The 21615-nt window shown below is 45.4% G+C and overlaps 1 protein-coding gene across 9 annotated transcripts in view; it reads right to left on the reverse strand.

Moving 5' to 3' along the window:
• ITPR1 (inositol 1,4,5-trisphosphate receptor type 1) overlaps window positions 1-21615 on the reverse strand; it is a 344659-nt gene that overhangs the window by 152807 nt on the left and 170237 nt on the right. For 8 of the 9 annotated variants that reach the window (XM_070455631.1, XM_070455630.1, XM_070455627.1 and 5 more), the window contains 12 exons: window positions 20997-21248; window positions 20183-20324; window positions 19461-19614; window positions 17468-17655; window positions 13907-14045; window positions 13199-13253; window positions 10423-10588; window positions 10137-10307; window positions 9339-9404; window positions 8062-8199; window positions 2827-2952; window positions 115-315 (listed from right to left, as the gene is read on the reverse strand). In XM_070455631.1, coding sequence (XP_070311732.1) covers window positions 115-315; window positions 2827-2952; window positions 8062-8199; window positions 9339-9404; window positions 10137-10307; window positions 10423-10588; window positions 13199-13253; window positions 13907-14045; window positions 17468-17655; window positions 19461-19614; window positions 20183-20324; window positions 20997-21248 — 1798 coding nt within the window. The remainder of the gene's footprint in view (window positions 1-114; window positions 316-2826; window positions 2953-8061; window positions 8200-9338; window positions 9405-10136; window positions 10308-10422; window positions 10589-13198; window positions 13254-13906; window positions 14046-17467; window positions 17656-19460; window positions 19615-20182; window positions 20325-20996; window positions 21249-21615) is intronic. The other variant, XM_070455628.1, reaches the window with a different exon arrangement.

The following is a 21615-nucleotide window of genomic DNA, read 5'->3' on the forward strand; positions in this document are numbered from 1 at the left end:
TTCTTTTTTTTAATGGCCCCTGGACAGGGTGCCAGGTCATACAGATAAAATTAAATAATTTATAAGTTCCTGCAGAACATCAGATAAAGGTATTTAGAAATACATAGCTGTCACCTCGGCCATGACCATGTCTTGGCACTTTTTGATGAATTTCCCTTCAGCCTTGACTATCGTCTGCAGGAACTTGATGTACTGGACATTTCGACCGTGAGTCTCGATGCAGTGGACAAAGTGCTGGACAACCCGTTCGTTGATCTCGCTGCACAGCTGGAAGTTGTTCATGAAGATGTGCTGCATCGTGACGGCTTCCAGGATCTGACGCGAGAGCAAGGGCACACAGACATGGTCAAAGGAAGGGCAAGGCGAGAAGTCACCCCAACACAGGCAGAGGGCATTCAACCCCGCGAAAGCCTCATTCCCCATTCTCCCTTCGTATGGTGTTCCTGTTAACTCAACTTTTTCAGTCACGCGTAATAAAGCCACAGGACAGTAAACAAATCATTTTCTGCTGAATGAATTTCAGAGGGAAGCTCAGCACCCAGATCAAGAAAACAAAATAGACCCCCCTATGGCCCACCCTCTCCAAGTCTAACCATTATTTTGACTTCCACAACCATAGATTAGTTTTGCCCAGTCTTGAACCTCAAGCATCCTCTTCTACCTGCCTTCTCTTGTTCAAACTACAATACTGTCCTCCGTGTTGCTGTATGTGTTAATAGCTTGTTTACTATCACTGCTACATACATCCCATTGCATGAATATACCCCATGTATTTATCTGTTCTACTGCTGATGGGCATTTGGGGGAGTGACTTAGCAACTAAATCACCAGTACTAGCACCAGTCTTAAAGGTAAGTAGTGACACAATTCTTATGACATATGTGATGAACAGCGTCACTCTGAACATTCTTCTAAATGTCTTCTGATAAAGGAAATGTATGCATTTCTGTTGGCTTTCTACCCAGGAGTAGAATCATTGGGTTGCACAGTTCAAATACATTTGGCTTTAGAAGATACTTCCAAACAGCTCTGAAAAAGACTAGATTAACATTCTACATTACAGCTCCTCCATAGTCTTTCCAATACTGAGTAGTAGTGTCCATTTGTTAATTTCATATTTTGTTCTAGGTATCTTCCTTGATTTGCATTTCTCTGATGACGAACCATGTTGAGGGCTTGGTGATGTCTGCTGGCCACTTGGATAATCTCGATGGCAGAGCAACCCATTTTAAAGTTTTTAGCTCATTTGAAAAAGTGGGCTGTGATTTTCCTCACAGACCTTCTGGAGTTTGTTACTTCTACTGGGTGTGAAGTTGCTCCTGGACGTGACTACCGTGAATGCTTTCTCTCTCTCTGTGGCTTGTCTTCGCTTGCTCTTTACAGTCTCATTTGATGATCAATTCTTTTTTTTTTTTTTTAAGATTTTTTATCTTGGGCCATTTTTAAAGTCTGTATTGAATTTGTTACAATATTGCTTCTGTTGTTCATATATTGGTTTTTTGGCCAAGAGGTATGTGGATGGGATCATAGCTTCCTTACCAGGGGCCAAACCCACACCCCCCTGCACTGGAAGGCAAAGGCTTAACCACTGGACCACCAAGGAAGTTCCACGTTCTTAATTTTTTTTTTAAGTCTGATTTATTGATATTTTCCTGCATGACTAGCGCTCTTTGCATTCAGTGTGAGAAAAGTTCCCTTCCATAAGGTCATGAGGATATTTTCATGTTTTCCTTCAGAAGCTTCATTTTGTACTTTTTATCCAAACTTACTGAGTTATTAGGTTTAATGACTGGTGTGAGGTAAGGGGCTTTAACGTTTTCATCTTTTGCCTTTTCTTTTTGTTAACAAGACAAAGATGGAATATGACTCTCCAATGCAGCAGTTCTTTTTCTGGAAAGCTCCAGAAGTATGGATGAGTATTTATGTGTGTTTGTGTGTGTGCATGTGAGCATACGTTAATGTACAAGGCTGTCCTTTGCAGTACTGCTCATGAGCCAAAACTCAGACACTGCCAAACTGTCCCTTAATAAGGAAATGGTTTCAAAAAAGTTACAGCCATTCTGTGCGTGTGTGCTCAGATGCTTGTCATTTCCAACTCTTTTTGACCCTAAGGACTGTAGCCCACCAGGCTCCTCTGTCCATGGGATTCTCCAGGCAAGAATACCGGAGTGGGTTACCATTTCCTCCTTTAGAGGATCTTTCCAACACAGGGATCAAACCTGTGTCTCCTGCATTGCAAGCATATTCTTTTACCACAGAGCCACCAGGGAAGTGTTTAGCCATGAAAATCAATGAGAAAAATTTATATATTTCTGACTTACAAAGATAGCCAAGATGTGTAAGTGAAAAAGACAAAATACAAAAACAAGGTGTACAGTGTACCACCATTTTCCTATAAAAAAAGCATAACACATATGTAACATATTAAAAACATGTAATTAAAATGTAACATAATTGTGTTTTACACAGATGCATTATGTTTTGTGTGAACACAGAAAACTTTATGCACGACCTCAGGAGGATGGGGCTGGACGGTGAGAATCGGTACTTGGCTACAGCTGGAGTTTGACGTAACGAGGAATGCTACTAAGAGAAAATACATTTATCTTGCATCTACCACCTCTTCCTCCTTCCTCCTACCTTTTTTTCTCATAAAGTATTTACGTCCTCCTGAGAGCTGATCAAAATGTTCCCCGTCGGAATGAAGGTTGAATCATAACAAGTCCCAGTGGCCACAACAGCAAAGGAACAAGCTGTTCTCTCTTCCTGCTTCCACCCCCCGCCGTCCTCCTCCCTGCAGAGTCCCAGGCAGGCCCCTAGTCTTACCCCTGGGTTTAGAAACAGGTTTATGTGTTTGTGGAGCAGAGCCTGATTCTGCTGGTTGCCGGCACAGAAATTCTGAAGAAACTCATGAGCCAGCCTCATTATCTCCTGCATCTTGGTGTCTTCAGCCTGTGAGGGAGAAGACAGATGAAAAACAAGTTGAAGACCCGGCTATGTCTTTGGCAAGAGAAGCTCAAATGGAGAAAGCAGCGATCTCTAGGCTAGGAGGCCAGGATCCATGATGCCCCCATCCCCTCGACTAATGTGGGGCTCTGGGGGTGTTTCAAGGGGCTGGCTGCATAAAAACATTGGGGGGTGCTGTACCGCTGACTCTTGCAGAGAAGTCAGAAACTGTCTATGCTTCATGGAGGAAAATGAATTCTCTCCCATAGCCTTGGGCAGTCAAATGAAATGATTTTATCATGGAAAAAGGACATCGAGAATGAAAGCTAAGAGGAAGTCTCTGAGATCCCACTGTCCAGCAATTGCTGAAATTTCTAAACCCCCTACTTCTGAAAATACGGATGGACAGTAGAGCAGGGCCCGGCTGCATCACTGGCTGTAAGCACATCTCCCAGCTCTCAGGCGCATTTTCACGTTGCCCTAACCTCCGGACACCCTACATTCTGCCAGCAGTTACCACAGCAAAGTGGAACTCTAGATTTTAAGTTGGGGCAAATGTACCTGTCTTGACTCCTTTCCCCGTCACCTGCCACATGATTTAACCTAAGACTCAGCTTTCCTACTTACACAATCAGCATAATGTGTGTCTCAGGCATTTCATATGGCTGATTACGAGATTCTCAGGTCATGTATCAAAAACACATACTCTGTAAGCAACTAGGATACATTGTACAGCACAGGCAAGTATAGCTATTATCTTGCAATAACTTTTAATGGAATATAATCTGTAAAGATACCAAATCCTTTTGCTGCGCTGCCGAAACTAATATTGTAAATCAACTACACTTCAAAAAAACACACTTGATATTTGCAAAGAGTAAGATGCCTATGTTAATCCTAAAGGAAATGAACCCTGAATACTCATTGGAAGGACTGATACTAAAGCTCCAATACTTTGGCCACTTGATGCGAAGAACTGACTCACTGGGAAAGATCCTGATGCTGGAAAAGACTGAAGGCAAGAGGAGACAGAGGACCAGATGATTGGATGGCATCACCGACTCAACAGACATGAATTTAAGCAAACTCTGGAAATGGTGATGGACAGGAAGGTTAGCGTGCAGAAGTTCATGGAGTCTCAAAGAGTCAGACGTGACTGAGCAACTCAACAACAGCAACAACAGAGGCCTATGACAAGACAATGACATAAAACCTCTTGGGACTTCTCTGGTGGTCCAATAGCTAAAACTCCAAGCTCCCCATGCTGGGGGCCCAGGTTCGATCCCTGGTCAGGGAACTAGATCCCACATGCTGCAACGGAAGAACCCACATGCTGCCATGAAGACTGAAGATCCCACGTGCTGTATTTAAGACCCAGTGCAACCAAATAAATAGACATTTAAAAACAAAGAAACCTCTTGCTACTTTCAGTTTGGTTCAATTCACTCAGTCGTATCCGACTCCTTGCAATCCCATGGACTGCAGCATGCCAGGCCTCCCTGTCCATCACCAACTCCCAGAATCTACCCTAACTCATGTCCACTGAGTCAGTGATGCCATCCAACCATCTCATCTTCTATTGTCCCCTTCTCCTCCTGCTCTCAATCTTTCCCAGCAACGGGGTCTTTTCCAATGAGTCAGCTCTTTGCATCAGGTGGCCAAAGTATTGGAGTTTCAGTTTCAACACCAGTCCTTCCAATGAACACCCAGGACAGAGCTCCTTTAGGATGGACTGGCTGGATCTCCTGGCAGTCCAAGGGACTCTCAAGAGTCTTCTCCAACACCACAGTTCCAAAGCATCAATTTTTCAGCGCTCAGCTTTCTTCACAGTCCAACTCTCACATCCATACATGACCACTGGAAAAACCATAGCTTTGACTAGACGGACCTTTGTTGACAAAGTAATTTCTCTGCTTTTTAATATGCTGTCTAGGTTGGTCATAACTTTCCTTCCAAGGAGTAAGCGTACTACTTGCTACTTTACCCAGTTCTAAACAAACCGACTCGATGGACATGAGTTTGAGTAAACGCCGGGAGTTGGTGATGGACAGGGAGGCCTGGGGTGCTGTGATTCATGGGGTCGCAAAGAGTCGGACACGACTGAGTGACTGAACCGAACTGAAACAAGCCACCACTTAAGAGAGTAAAAACAAAACAAGAAGCCTCCCCAAATGGAAATCACCCCTCATATTCGTAAAGCCCACTTCATCTTCCTCAGTCACCTCACATATATCACCTCATTTCAGAGGCAGAGAGCGCAGCAGTTGGGAATGCAGGCCCTGATACCAGGCTGCATGGCCCTTAGGCCAGACGAACAACTTCTGAGCTGTGTGACCTTGGGCAAGGGACTTAATCTTTCGGTTTCCTCATCTGTAACAAGGAGCTGATAAAGCACTCGCTTCCTATTGTGATTATCAAGATTAAATGAGAAAATTCATGTCAAGTGCTTAGACCATAACGACTCATTAAATGTTAGCAAACTTTTTTCTTAGAGGTCCAGATATATACTTCAGGGCTTTATGGGTCAAAAGGCAAAACAGAGGACATTATACACAAACCTATATAACCCCTAAAAATTTAACTATTCAAAAACACACATATGTGTACCTATGGATGATTCATGTTGATGTTTGGCAGAAAACAATGCAATACTGTAAAGCAATTATCCTTCAATTAAAAATAAATGAAAACATGAAAACTGAAAACAAAACAAAACATAGCAACCATTCTTGTCTCCAGCGCTATATAAAAACAGGCGGTAGGCTGGAGGTGATCCATGTCTGCAGTTTGCCCACTCTGATCTAGACCACAGCCTTGTGAGAAAATAGAACACTTCTGGTAGGAACACTGATGGAAGGGACCCAAACTCCCAGGGTGACAACTGAACAAAGCAGGAGATTTAAAGAGGACGCTGATACGAAGTCTCAGAACAACGGAGCAGGTACTGCATTTGTCTCTCATTTGCAGAGATAGGGGCAGAGTTTCTAAGCTTTAAGAAATCAGAGGGTCTGTGACAGAGAGAAACCACAGCAACCTTGAGCCACTGTGCATTCTTCCCTTTCTTCACCTACTAAAGGGATCTGCTGGCAGACAAGCTAACTAAAAGCTTCTGCCCTTCAAAGCAGATTTTTACAGGGCAAGGAGCTCATAAAGACATAACACAAACGTACCTGTTAGTAAGAGCCCCTCCGCTGTTCTTACACAATTCGATGGCTCTATCCATCCAAAACCCAGACAAAGTACACACACACACAATGTTCTGCCTTTGAGTCACCAATTCCAGCTGCATCTGGTTCCTACAGATCCCTCCAACACTGCTCTGAGAATGAATGTCTCTCATTAAGGAAACAGGTCACTATGAGGCAAAGCCAAGGCCCGCATCCTTTCTCCTGACATGCTTCACACAGAGGGAGACAAATTCACTTGCTGGTTCAAGTCCAAACATCGGCCAAGTTTGGAGGACACCCACATCCATCTATATTAATTCCAAGTTACTGAAGTATCTGATCTACTGAAGGGATTAAACTTGTACTTTTACTCGTGGCTGGTGAAAAGCCTGACCCATCGGATTCACACAGGCCCCGTGACTAAGGAGACGGCCTCGGGAGGGAACTTCCTAAGGTGCAGGGTAGCGGGCAAAGGTGAGGAGCAGGAGGGGGAAGGCGAGCCGTGCAAGGGCCAGGCTCCCGCAGATGAGGTGAGCAGGCTCTGTTGTGTGCAGCTGGACCTTCCAGACAAGCTACTAAACCTCCGGCTCCAGTCCTCTCACCTAAAATGGGGCACCTATCTCTTCTGGGTGTCCTGAGGATTAAAGGAGAGAATAACGTAAAGGCCTCAGCACAGGGCCTGGCACCCAGCAAGCAGTGGGCAGGGAACCTCCTTCAGCTGACTCTTCACTAGGGAGCCTCTGGGAGTCACTGGGCAATTCAACAGCCCAGCACCTAAGTCTCAACTCCAAACCTCCCCAGCCTCAGTCCCCTCATCCAAGTGGCAACACCATGAGCGCCACACTGGGTTTCAGAAGCCTGAGTGAATGCTTTCATTTTGTTCTGCTGGACATCGTTATTCTTTGTATTTATTTATTATTATTTTTTAGCCATACTACACTGCATGTAGGATCTTAATTTCCCAGCTAGAGACTGAACTCATGCTCCCTAGAGTGAAAGAACAGAATCCTCCTAACCACTGGGCCACCAAGGAAATCCCGAATGAACACTTTTCGAAGTGCCCTGTCAGATCTACGCTATCCTGCTTCTCTCCATCCCATCACTAGCAATGCCAAATGCTAACACGAAAAATGAGAGATGCAGCTTAATTTCTATCAGCAGAAAAGAAGACTTAGACTGAGAAGAATCCAACAGATCGAACCTAACCAGCTATCAGCACACAGTGAGGACTTCGAGTGGGCAAGTCCTATGTCCACATGCATTTCATAGTCTGTAGTGCTTCCACGGCTGAGTTAACAAGGCGGACAAAACTGCACAGCACGTATTTTTTAAGCTTTGGTGATCCAGTATCTCTGATGTGGGAGGACAGCTGTCTCTGGCCCTCTTGAACTCACCAGTTCATCCCCCTGCTCTGAAAGTAGAAAACTGTGGTCCTGTGATTGTGGGGGGTTCATAATTTATCATTTACGTTAATTTGATTTCATAATCATACATGTGCTCTGGGGGAGTTATTGATGGCTATGTCATAAGCTCTTCTAAAACATACTGGATTCAAAACAATAAACAGCTTTTACAACTCGTTAAAAAAAAAAGGAAAACAAGTGTACAAGTCCACGTGCAAACAGCTCTGTCCACTGGACCTTCGTACTCAGGCCAAGCTGCCCCCATCTGGCGTGACAGGGGAGTGCGGAAAGAACAAGCAGACTCCTCCTCCTTTATAGAGTTTTAAAAGTGGAGGGAGGTTATGGGGGGGGTTCACTGTATTTCTACGATGCTCTGTTTGTTTCATGTCAATTACCTAAGATTGCTTCACAGTGACAGTGATCACACATCAGCTTCATTTCTTCACCAACCGTTCCCAAGTGTGAAGGGTTTGGGGAAACCCAGGAACCCGCCCCCTCAGAGCAGCAGCCATGGGGCCGAGCTGCAGGGAGGGGGTGATGCCCACCTTCTCGTAAGGGATCTGCAGCAGCTCCAGCACCACGGCGTGGGCGCCCATGTTCCGGAGCAAGCGCTGTTGCTGCTTCCTGCTCTTCCTCACGGATGCACTCTCTTGAACACAGAGTTTGCTGAGTCGGATTAAAATCTGGTAGGAAGAAAGGATCAAAGTTTCTTGTCGACCCACATCTCTGTTCTGAGGATCTAACCTACAGTCTGGCCCCTACAGTTCCTGATACCTCATTGTGTACATGGAATTTGCTAAGAGAACAGATCTTAAGCATTCTTACCTCCCCCTACCATCCTCCAAAAGTTACTTCTGTGAAAGATGGATGTGTTAATTAACTTGATTGGGGTAATGATTTCACTATGTATATATCAAATTATCACATTGTCAAGTATATTATAATTTTGTCAATTATACCTCAAAGTTTGAAAAAATAAAACAGTTGTAAGAAGCAAAAATCAATCTCAGAAAAGTAGGAAGCATAGTTGGAAAAAAAGACTGCAAGGGGATGGTGTGGGCAGGAAGGTAAAAGGGATCACAATCCATGAAGAACATAATAAGAGGGAAAGTTCTCTAACTTGTAGGGTCCTTACTGATTGTATTGAACCAAATCCACATATGGCTAAGATTAATGACTGGATTATGGCTCCATCAGAAAGTGAGATGGTTTCAGGTATCCTAAAATGGTATGGGGGCTTCCCTGTTGGCTCAGTGGTAAAGAATCTGCCTGCCAATGCAGGAGACGCAGGTTCAATCCCTGGTCCAGGAAGACCCCCTGGAGAAGGAAACGGCAACCCAAGCCAGTGTTCTTGCCTGGAAAATCCCATGGACAGAGGAGCCTGGTGGGCTACAGTCCATGGGACTGCAAAAGAGCTGGACGTGACTTAGCCACTAAACAACATCAACAACAAAAAAATGTATGACTCAGCCTCACTGCCAAAAACTTGGGAAGAATTTGTTCTGGGGTAAACAACAAACAAACAAACACCAATCTTCCAACCTCTCAACTTTGAATCATCCTATGTAAAGATTTCTAAAGAACTACGGTTCTCACGGGTGATACTACATGTCAGCAATCAAGATAAATCATTGATAATTTTACCACTGAACTCTTCTTTCAATTGTAAACCTTCAAAGTATAGGTGCTGGCGGCCCCCATACAAGGTGAGGCAGTGAGGACGCACACGTGATGTACTGAGACCTGTGCACTTGACCTCAGAGGTCCTCTCTCTCTCTGTTAAGCTTCCCACGGTGGGAAAGGCTCAGGGGAGGGCACGTACCTCTTTGACCACCCTGTAGTTGTAGCTGCTGGCGCTCTCATGCTGCTGTGACTTGTTATTCCCCTCCTAGGAACCAAAACGAACATAACTGGGGTTTGCACAACTCTTGGGTTCCTGTCCATTTGTTAGGGTGAGACCACAATCTCGGAAGGAATAGTAATTTTGCGGTGCTTTCCAGCCATCCTGGGGCTTCCCAGGTGGCGCTAGTGGTAAAGAATCCTCCTACCAATTCAGGAGACACATGAAATGTGGGTTTGATCCTTGGGTGGTGAAGATCTCCTGGAGGAGGGCATGGCAACCCACTCTAGTACTCTTGTCTGGAGAATCCCCTGGACAGAGGAGCCTGGTGGGCAGCAGTCCAAAGGGTCGCAGAGAGTCAGACACGACTGAGTGAGCACCAGCCCCAGCCAGCTGTCACGCTAGGTTTATGCCCGAGTCAATCACTGGCTCACACTCAGCTCCCCGTGATGGATGCTGCTTCATTGACTGGGAGAGGATGCTGGGCCAGGCATAGCTGGAGAACAGGTTCTTTCCCAGGTGAGCCTGCAAGGGGCACCTGGTGCTGATTCACTCTAGGCCTGTTCTACACAGGCCAATGCAGCCAGAGAGACAACCCTGAACTGGTGTTTGTAGCTCACTTCCTGGGAGAATGGCTATATCACCCAGGTAACAGGCAGACCTCTTGAGGTCCCAGCCCATCCTAGCATCTGCATTTTTACCTGAAACCAGAGGAGGACGTTCACTTGTTCCCAGGAGCCCACACATCTCCTCCAGCAACCTAACTTGCGTGTCACCCACCTCTGTCTTCTTATGTTCGTTTTCCCCGGATGCGCCGTCCATGGTCTCGTCGGGGCCCTGCCCTTTGTACACCCAGAGCTCTGACTTCTCCACGATGGATCTCAACTGGTCCAGGTCTTGTTTGATCTGCTTGTAGTTATCGACATCTTGGCTGGTAACGAGCAGCTGAACCTGAACGAATGCAATCGACCGGTGGCACTCAACACCCTCTCAGACAGATGACGACACCACCACCGATAACACACATACGCACACAGGTGCGCGCGCGCACAGCTACCCACGCTACCTGTTTGAAGGCCTGGAGGACCTCCTGTCTCTGACTGAAGTGCCGAAAGAGGAGCTGCAGGGCCCCCGACACCAGGGGTGGGTAGTCGTGCATCGTCAAGTGGAGCAGGACTCGGAGGAAAGTTCTGCCGCCGTGGTCATCCAAGTCCAGCGGGGTGTTCTCCTCACTGAGGGGAGAGGTCACGTGAGCCACAGACGTCCCCACCCACACCCGTGGGCCCAGACACACCTCACTTAGTGGGACTCCCCAACTCTACGGCCAACCTCAGCAGACCTGGCTCTTAAATACCTCCTTTAACAATACCATCTTGTTTCATCTTCAACCATATTCTGAGGGGATGGGACAGTTAAGGTGTCACAGCTGCCTAATGTTTAACCAAAGTCCCCACCTTCCCACAGTGACAGGCCTGGCATTGCAACCACTCTCCCACCAGGTGTCCTGCTGCTGGGCTACCCCCACGGTTTCAGAGCTGCACGCAGTTGTGTTTCTCCCGAGTTACTAGTTCGTTTTTATTTGAGATGCTAGTGCCGAGAAACCACCTGTGGTGGAGGGCCAGGTTTGTGAGGTCTAGCCTGCACCATATTCCTGACTGTGCACGTGGATGGGGTCACAGGGTCCAGCAAACATGTGTGTGCTCAGTTGTGTCCAACTCTTTGCGACCCGATGGACTATAGCCCACCAGGCTCCTCTGTCCATGTAATTCTCCAGGCAAGAATACTGGAGTGGGTTGCCATTTCCTTCTCCAGGGGGTCTTCACAACCCCCAGGGATCGAACCCGGGTCTCCTGCATTGCAGGCAGATTCTTTACCAACCGAACTATGAGGGAAGCCCATCTGCACCACCTGGGAAGCCCCCAGTTGCCCAAAGCTTCACTTATCTTGTCCCCAACTGGCAGCAAGTGGTTTGGTCCCACAGGCCCCACTTTGAGATGTGTTGCTGTGAATCATCCCCACTCAATGCTCTTCTCGATTCCTAGCTGGGGTTAATCAGTATATTGTCAAGGCTTCTCCCAATATCTCCACTACGTTGATTGTGTGTTATTTACATAAGCAAAAATTTAATAAGCAAGTCCTGGAGCTAATGGCAGGCCACTGCGAACTTGAGCACTGTCACTCCATTTCTGTGTCTGTATTGTGTTTACAGTCAAATGAAGGTCAAATGCTGAGACCTTCATGGCTGCAGACCAGCAAGGAAGGCATCGATAGGACTTAGTACATAAATCCTCTGTTTGTGCTATGTGCTCCAGAAAGGTGTGAAGAAGCTTCCACAGCCCTTCAACACCAGGAAAGCATAGAGAGCCAAGACATCACCCAGCAGACTGAAGTAGCACCATGCTAAACTCAAAACTCCCTGAGTTTCAGAACAGCAATCTCGTCTATACAGTAAATAATGTGTTTCACAGGTTTTACATTAAGTGCTAAGACAATGAACATCAGTTCACCCTCTCTGGTCTAAACACCCTTATGTAGGTTCCTCCCACACTGACACTAGGCTCAGTCAAGTGATCTGCTTGGACTAATATGACATTAGCAACATGGTGCAAGCGAAGGCTTGCTTAGTGCTTGTACAGTGTTGGTCTAGCCTCTTGGGGCCTTTGCTCATACAGCCAGTTACCAAGCTATGCAGAAGCCCAAAATATTCATGTGCAGAGAAAGAGAGGGAAGTCCCAGCCTTAACGGCATTGCCTCCAAGGAGCCAGAAATCCAAAGAAAGCAACATGGATGTGCCAAACCCAATCACTAGCTACTATGGCTGCATGACAGACCCAACAGTGATCAGCAGAAGAACCATCTTATCTAGCTGAGCCCCAGTCATCCACAAAGTTGTGACAGGCAATAAAATGACTGTTTTAATCCATTTTTATTTAGCTGCCCTGGGTCTTTTTTATTGCATGCAGGCTTTCTCTAGTTGTGGTGACCAGGGGCTACTCTCTAGATGTGGTGCATGGGCTTCTCATTGTGGCGGCCTCTTTTGTTGTGGAGCATGAGCTCTAGGGTGCATGGGTTCAGTAGTTGTGACTCTCAGACTCCAGAGAGTAGACTTCAGTAGCTGAAGCACATGGGCTTAGATGCCCAGTGACCTGTGGAAACTTCCCCGACCAGGTATCGAACCTGCATCCCCTGCACTGACAGATGGATTCTTAACCACTGAACTGCCAGGGAAGTCCTTAATCCATTAAGTTTTTGTCAAAAGCAATACATAACCAAAGCAAATGTGTATATACCAAGAGTTATACATACAGGGTGTTTATACCAAGTTTGCAGGTGTTTGAACGTTATAGGTATTTGAGTCTCTTAATGTTGTTTTCAGTCAACAATGAGCAATCTCATCTTTTAGGAAGGGGTTCATACAGTAATTTCAGGTTACATACAATGAAAGAACTGTATGCCTGTTTTTATTCTTGTTGCTGCTTGGCTTCTAAAGAGCTTGGGGGTGACTGCAGCCCAGTAGCACCAATGAACAGGCTATCTGCACTCTGTTTTGAACCCCCTCTTTCTTTCAACCCTATTTCCTCACCATTTAAAAAAATCTTGTAATGTGCATACTTTGGGAAACCTCCTTCAATTCTTTCTACTGTAGGCAGGAAACACACATATATGAAGCCAACTAAGATCACTCTGACCTGAGTTCTAGAAGTTATAAAGTGAGCAGGCAAACAACTTAAACCCAAGGACTAAAACTTTCCTAGTCCAAGGAGAAGTCTTTGAGAGCTAATAGAGAGGAGCCTCCTCCATCTCAGAACCACCTACAAAACAGAAACTGAAAATATACTTTCCTTCCTCCGAAGATGCCCTCAGCTTGTTCTTCAATGTGTTCGAAGTCAAGAGCACCTGAAGAGTTAGAGAGAACTGAACTTCAGATGCAGGAAGGTATGAAAACGTGCTTCCTGTGAACTGCCCCTCCCCCCCGCCAAACAGCCTTGCCTCTGCTCATGGATTAACCTCCAGTTTTCCAGCATCCTTTACTGCAAAGCTTTGAAGCCAGGTCAACCTGGATCACACTGTCCACTGGCTCCAGGTTTCTACTCGGTGCATGACCCCTTGTGAGAGGCACTACCTCCTTCCAAGGAGGCTCAGACTTTGCTAGGTGGGTTTATTTCTGCTACCACCTTTCTCTTATCCATCACCACTATATCCTGGGCAGGGAAAAACTTGCCGGTGGACAGTCAGTTTTCTTGGAGAATTTTGTTTTGGGGTGTTTTTCCCCCAGTATTTCACACAACCATAACATTAGAATGCTCAGCTGTCTTATGACTAAGACACTCAAAGATGGAAGAAATAAGATCTACTCCAGAAGGAATCTGGGCTCTTGCAATTATTTTATTGCCCCAAATGGGTAACTCAGAGGATGTCATTCTAAAATATAGTCACCTTCAAATATATTCACATTTTATCCTTGTTCTAGAACATACTCTCCGGACTTTCAGCTTTCAGTAGACCCGGGTCCCATTTTACAGCAGAAATTCCATCCTGGCATCGCTCACCTGGCACGTTACTTGGTCCTTCTTGGCTGCTGTTTCCGGAGGATGTTTCCGAAGTCTGGGAATTGCTTTCATCAAATTCCCGCTTAAATATACACAGGAGGCAGGAGATCCTATAATCCAACCTCACATTCAAAATAAACTAGAGATTCAAGTGGAAATGGAAACAGATTGGTTACATTAGCATACCACCTGGAATACCCAGCCAAACCACTGCACTCTGGCCGGGCCTGGTATCTGCTGCATCAATTACCTTAAACACTAAGTGAGCCAAATATTTGGCTTCAGATTTCAACACTCTTCAAAAACTTGCAAGGGATATATCAATTCTGCCTGCAGCACCTAAGCTTCTAGTAAAAGCTTCAGCGTCCCGGCAATTAATTTAATAATCAGAACAATAAATCACTCACTCCCCACTCCATCCTCTATAAAACATTACTTTATTTCAGCAAGTATCAAATGCCGACTCTGAGCCTGAAGAAGGGTGAAGTTGGCTGCTTTTAAGTGAACTGACAGAGAAAAATGCGTTTTCAGTACTGAGAATTAGCTTGGCTCTTTCTTTTCTATGAATGACTGTTTTCTTTGATGTAGATGCAAACTCTTGGGCTCCCTCTTCTTTTGCTCCCTGTGTTCCCTCCCCATCCGCTCCAACACAAGCATACTTTTTCCATGATTGTGGCTTGAGCCAGAGGAGAAAGATCAGTCAACTACTCGGAACTGTAAAAGGACCTTACCGACAGCCTCTTCTCTATCTATCTCTGCCCCACCCTCCTGGTGAGTTTACCCAATCCTGGGACTGTGGTCACCTCTCTGAGATTGCAATAAATTCTTGGTTTATCTTCCAAGTTTTTTTTCCCCCGCTGCATCATGAAGTTTGTGGGATTCTAGTTCCCTGACCAAGGATCGAACCCAGGCCCTCAACAGTGAGAGCACAGGGTCTTAACCATTGGACCACGAGGGAAGTCCCTATCTTTCAAACTCTTGGTCTACACTTCCTAACTGACTAACGGGCATCCCCTTCAGTGTCCTCCCAGAGTCTCAAACTCAGGACTGTACCAAATTAACAGTGTCCATTCTGCCTGGCTTCTCCCCGCCTCAGCCAATCTCAGGATCTTCCTTGACACACACATACCTCTCATCAATGACTAAGCCTCTGCCACGCCTCATGGATCTCTCCCCTGCGGTCGTTTACCCCGTCCACAGCCTCTCTGTCTCACCTCAGCCATTACATTACCAGATTTACCAGGTCTACCTTCCAAAGGTATTTATTCTTAGGTTAGCTCCCCGCTTGAAAACAGTCAAAGGCTCCCCCAGTATCAAGTCTTAACACTTCAGGTACCCCAAGTTTCCCAGAGCACGGCACAGTCTGCCTTTCCAACCTCATTTCTGATAACATGTCACACCCCTGCCCAAGGAGGGCTTACTGACCTTGAGCCATGATGCTGGCTCAACCCACTCCACCCATCTAAAAACGGTCCCTTGTTTCTACACAATACCTGTCCATGGTTAAAGGCTCAGGTAAAATCTTACCTCCTCTTTAAAATCTCCTCTGGTCCTTACTAAATGGGATCACCAGAACCCACCTGTATCTCAGGAGAACATTTTTCTCATGGCTTTATTTCCATGTGCACACAGCTTCATCACACCTCCTTTTCCTATTAGACTTTAAACACCCTGTAGACAGAGCCCCTGTCCAAACTGTCTGTGCATTCCTCCTACAGCCCCTCATCTAGCCAGGCAAAGTGCCTTGCATATGGTAGATCAATAAGTATTTGCAGAAAGAATGCATCAATTAAATGGTCTCAGATTATTACAGTAATCACTACAATGAGTAGACTTCAAGATGTAACCAATTTTCACACCACATCAATTCTGATAAACACACATGATATCCACATACTTGGGACCTGTAAGTCATGGCCTGAAATCCTTGAAATCTTTCTCTACTTTTGCTCAGACATAAATTCAATCAGTTTCCTTTACTTAAATCATTCTTTATTGGCTTCAGTTAATTATTTTGAGGAGTCCCACTGATGCTTTCAAACCATCAGTTAACTGTGATTTTAGAATTTTTAAAAAATCCTGCCCTCTGTAAACATGCATATTTCTCTCCTCCATCTCAACTCTTCATCTCCTCCATCCTCAACTCCTTCTGGGGTTGAGATCAGGCAGTGTGGGATAAAAGAGAAAGGTGACTACAGCACTCTTTTCATTAAGGAGCAGCTAAGTTCGTTAATGAATAAAAAACTCCCAGGGAGCAGGAGGAGGAAAATGTGACCTATGGAAGCCTGGAAGGTTCTCATAGGAAGACCACGCCCCCTCCAGCAGCCGGGCTCCCATCCCCTCTTCCCTGGGCCAGAACTTTGCTTCTGCAATTCTCTCTCCTCTCTCCTCTTTGTCAGTAAGTACCCCCTTTCCACACGATCACTTCCATTCAGCATACAATCTTGCTGATGTCCCCCAACTTAAATCTGACCAACAATCACCTTGCAGCACCCCCCCTTTTCTCTGTGCATCTTTACAGCAAATCCACTCAAAACAGTTCTATGCCCTGACTCCCCACTTCATCTTCTCCCATTCCTTCTTGACCTTGACCTGTTCCCAAACTTGCCAACTATGCTTCCACCTTGGGTCTCTGCATTTATTGTTCCCTCTCAGAGTTTCAGAGACTCTTTCCCTAAATATGAGCTCCCTCACTGCTCTCTGAATGGGAAGACCTTCTCTGACAATCTCATCAAAGCATCTACCCCCAAGGGCCTCCAAACAGTCTTGACTCTCTTTTATATTTTAACATCCTTGGTATATACATTTTTATATGCCTAAGTGTCTGGGTGTGCTAAGTTGCCTCAGTCATGTCTGAATCTTTGTGACCCTTTGGACTATAACCCGCCAGGTGTCTCTGTCCGTGAGATTCTCCAGACAAGAATACTGGAGTGAGTTGTCATGCCCTCCTCCAGGGGATCTTCCTGACCCAGGGATCGAACCCGCATCTCTTTTGTTTCCTGCTTTGGCAGGCAAGAATTCTTTACCACTAGTGCCACCTGGGAAGCCCTTATACGCCTATGCCCCCTATCAAAATGTAAGCAGGAATCATTTTGTTCACTGCTGGATTTTCAGTGCTTAAAAGTACTTGGAATGGAATCAATATCGTGTTGAATATATGAATGGATGAGGGAGGGAGAAAGGGAAGGATTGAGGGAGGAGTTACTAGCTTTATGGAACTCTGAACTGAGTTATGAACAAAAAGCAGGGATCTCAGTTATGGACAGAGTGTGAGTGAATTCTGAGCAAATGAAAAGTACGGCTGACAACAGAGACCAGTGCGGAGGGAAAGCGAGGGAAACTGCTGAAAGTCTGGCGTGGCTGGCAGGACAGGGCATGTTGGGGATGGACAGGAGACGGCAGCAGAAGCAGTAAGAGGGTCGGTTCAGAGATGGCACCCGGGGCTAAGAATCTGCCTCCACTCTCTTCCCGAAAGCCGGGGGCTCCATCAAAGCAGGGATACTGCACACAGATGCTCCCCTGTGAAGTACACTCCTGCCCCCACTTCGGGCCCATGGTTACCTGGAGTATTTCAATGATCTTCAGCTTGGTGTCCATGACCATGATGTCCTCTTTCTCCGGCTCAGCCTGCTTCACATTGCCCTCAGGGGCAGTGGCCGTGGGTGTCATGGGCAGGAAGCCTCCTCCCCGGAGCACCACCTGGGTCATTAGCTCTCCGACCCCATGGATGGACCGCATCACGTTACTGCCTAGGAAGGGCCAGGACAGACCCCGGTCACGAAAGACCCCTGGAGCACACCTGGCCAGGGGCAGGGGCTCTTCAGGACAAGTCATCACACATGTCTCTGTTCCAGTACATTCTATGACCCTGGGAACCTGATAGGTTAATCCCTATCAAAAATGCAGGGCTTACTATGGAAGACAGTATGGAGATTTCTTAAAAAACTAGGAATAAATCCATATGACGATATGACCCAGCAATCTCACTCCTAGGCATATACCGAGGAAACCAAAATTGAAAAAGATACATGTACCCCAAAGTTCACCGTAGCACTATTTACAATAGCTAGAACATGGAAGCAGCCTAGATGTCCATTGACAGATGAATGGATAAAGAAGCTCTGGTACATATACACAATGGAATATTACTCAGCCATAAAAACAAATGCATCTGAGTCAGTTTTAAAGAGGTGGACGAACCTAGAGCCTATTATACAGAGTGAAGTAAGTCAAAAGGAGAAATAAAAATATATACTGACAGATATATATGGAATCTAGAACGATGGTCCTGATGAATTTATTTGCAGGGCAGCAATGGAGACACAGACATAGAGAACAGACTTATGGACATGGGGAGAGGGGAGGAGAGGGTGAGATGTATGGAAAGAATAACATGGAAACTTACATTGGCATATGTAAAATAGATAGCCAATAGGAATTTGCTGTGTGACTCAGGAAACTCAAACTGGGGCTCTGTGACAATCTAGAAGGGTAGGATGGAAAGGGAGATGGAAGGGAGGGGACATGGGTGTACCTGTGGCTGATTCTTGTTGATGTTTGACATAAAGCTACAAAATTCTGTAAAGCAATTATCCTTCAATAAAAAGAAAAGTGGCAAAAAAAAAAATGCAGGGTTTAAGGAAGTAGGTTAAAGAGCATGGGTTTTGAAATTGCCCAAAGAAGCCACTTTATGTGTTAATTCACCTGCCCAATTGTATGGCCACCCACGGCATGCCTGCTGCTGTGCACAGAACTAGAAATGCAGGAGTTAACAAGACACATCCGGTGCTGCACCAACAGCCACCTGATCTTGAGGGCACTGTGCCACCCTGAGGGTCACTTTATTCAACTTTCATAAAATGAGAAAAACACAGCTCAACTGACAGGATCAAGTGGCAAAATGACTGAGCACAGGCCCTAACAGACAGTAGGATGCAAGCAAACGTACTTTTTCTATTCCAGCTGAAGAGACCAGTTGAACAATAATCCACACATGAGTACCTAGTGTGTGTCTATCACAACACTAAAACAGAGGAGAAAAACACATCAAGGCAGATTTTCCTACTCACAAACTGGAAACAGGATACCCAGACACAGTCTGGATTTCATTTACTCCTATACTAACATAACACTGAGAACATCATGGCACATCAAGAACAGTGAAAGCACATAAGCATTCCAGCTGTGAGGCAACTTTCAAACGGTGCAGTGAAATATGCAACTTCATATATAAATGTAAAAATTATAGTAAAGTGTTAATAATCGTTGACTCTGAGTCATGGGTCCAAAGGTGTCCACTCTACTATTCTTTCCACTTTTCTTTATATCTGAAAATGTTCATCATGAAAACTCAAGAAGAAAAGGACGGAGAAAGGATGTGACATCACGTGGTAAAGCGACATCATGCGGTAATACGACATCTCGCGGTAATGCGACATTAGGTGGTAATAAGACATCTCGCGGTAAGCATGACAGAGGCAGGAGGGGGGACAAGCGCGTCCCACGTGTGGGCACCAGCAGGGCCCCCTCCTCAGCTTCTCCACACTGTTCTCACCTTTATTCTCCTCTCCCTTCGCCATCTTGCTGATGGGGAAGATTGTGGTCACGTGCACACAGTCCAATATGGCCAGGAGAATTTTGGTTAATCGGAGAAGGTCAGAGAAGTTGTAGAAACCAAAGTATATGAGATTCCTAGCTAGGTTGACAACCTATTGTATTTAAAAGAGAGAGGGGGAAGATGGATTAATTAAACAGTATCCTCTCAGTTCCATTTCAGGTGGACTATTTTATAAATGACTGATTCTGACCTTCTTTACTGTAAGAGAAGGCATGTAATTTACTTGCAGTTTCTGATCAAATTTCATTTTGTTTCATAAGGAGAAAAAAATAAGAAATGAAAACCTGCAAAGCTGCTGATCTGTTCTGATGACTGGTGAATAAAAACCAACTTCATCACTGGGTCTGTATAGCTTCCCAAAGATACAGAGGGCAAGCCAAGGTACACCCAACAAGGACACAGATAACATTGCAGTGCTTGGAAATCTAACCCCTAAAAAGGCAAAGTGGTTGCAAAGAGAAATATTCAACTGAAAGGTGATAAGCATTTCTGTCCCTCAAACGATTAATCTACGACAGATTCTAAGCACAGTCTGGTTTCTTTCCTGTCACTTTTAATACAATGTATAGCGCATACATAATGTTCTATCACTTTACATGATTTCATTCACCATATGTATGTTTCTTACAAGACATACAGATCACTTTGCCATGAATTACCTCAAACGTAAGCTTATTTTTCTCCTTATCAGAGAAAGGGAACCTCTGACACACCACATCTCTTAAATATTCCTCCACAAATTCCATGGTCTGAGCGAACCTCTCCTTAATTTCATCTTTGGAGGTTCCACTGCTATCGTAGCTAAAAGGAAAGGAGAAAGAAAAGGCAGTCAAAGGTCAAGTTCTTCCCAGTGAGGCCTTCCCTGTTTGCTTAACCCCTAAAGCCAGAACCACTCACCCCAACACTTTCCATCCTCCTGTCCCTATTTACTTTTCCTGCTCAGCAACCATCACTAATGTATATATTTCAGTCCTTTATCTTAGTTATCGTCTGTCTTTCCCCACAGTGTAAACATAGTTTTCTCTTTTTTTTTTTTCCTCTTTGGCCACGTCACACAGCATGTGGGATCCTAGTTGCCCAACCAGGGATTAAACTTGCGCCCCCAGCGTTGGAAGCTGAGAGTCTTAACCACTGAACCATGAGGGAAGTCCAACATAGTTTTCTTGTTTATTCCCAGATAGATTCTTTAAGCCTGGCAGGCAGGAGACACTTAAGTATTTGCTGAATAAAATAGACAAACAAGGTATAAAAGGGCAATCATACCATCTTTTACCTTCTTGAGGGAATAAATAACGTCTGCTACCCTTAATTACATTTTCATTAAAAAAAAAAAAAGACTTAAAAGTCTTTCTTCTCTGATTGAACTAGACTTAACCTGACCATAAGTCTTTCGTCTTCTGCTACACAGAACACTGCAACTAAGACATTTTAAAGCAACACGAGGTCTTAACAGGGCGAAGGAGCCGGGCTCACTCATCAATGGCGATCTCAGAGGGGATCTCAGACCAAAGGCGGGCGTATTTCACGGGGGTGACCTGCTCCTGGGGGTCTCGGTCCACATGCATGTGGAGCATGAGACGGCAGAAGGATGCCCGCAGGTCGTAGGGCAGGTTCTCGTCGGACATGCAGCGGAGAATGAGATCCACGTCCAGCTGGCCCGAGATCTCGTTGATGGCAAGGTACTGGCGGTCCAGGCACATCCTTGCAAAGAGGTTCAGCTGGTACCTGAGAAAAGGAAAGTTGCACAGAGCTCACACTTCCAGAAACACACAGCAGGAGAGTTAGAGGAGGGGCCCAGATCTCATAAGAGTGATATATGGCCACGTGAACTTCTACATCAACACTCTTCACCTGCTTGTGTACACGTAAGTCTGACTTCCGTACCGGCAGAAAAATAAACAGTTCAAGCCATGCCAATAGTCACACATGTCCACCCTGTGTGGGAGTACCTACATGGCTAGTTGATTCCATTTTGCCCTTATTTTGTGAAATGGGGGAGAAAAAATGAAAAATCATTTTCATTAGAGTGAAAATGATTATCTATTTCCTTAGTTATGCCTTTTAAAAACCATTTCTTTGGCTGTGCCTGGTC

This window comes from Odocoileus virginianus, chromosome 26 (genome assembly GCF_023699985.2).
Source record: "Odocoileus virginianus isolate 20LAN1187 ecotype Illinois chromosome 26, Ovbor_1.2, whole genome shotgun sequence".
Classification (NCBI taxonomy): Eukaryota; Metazoa; Chordata; class Mammalia; order Artiodactyla; family Cervidae; genus Odocoileus; species Odocoileus virginianus.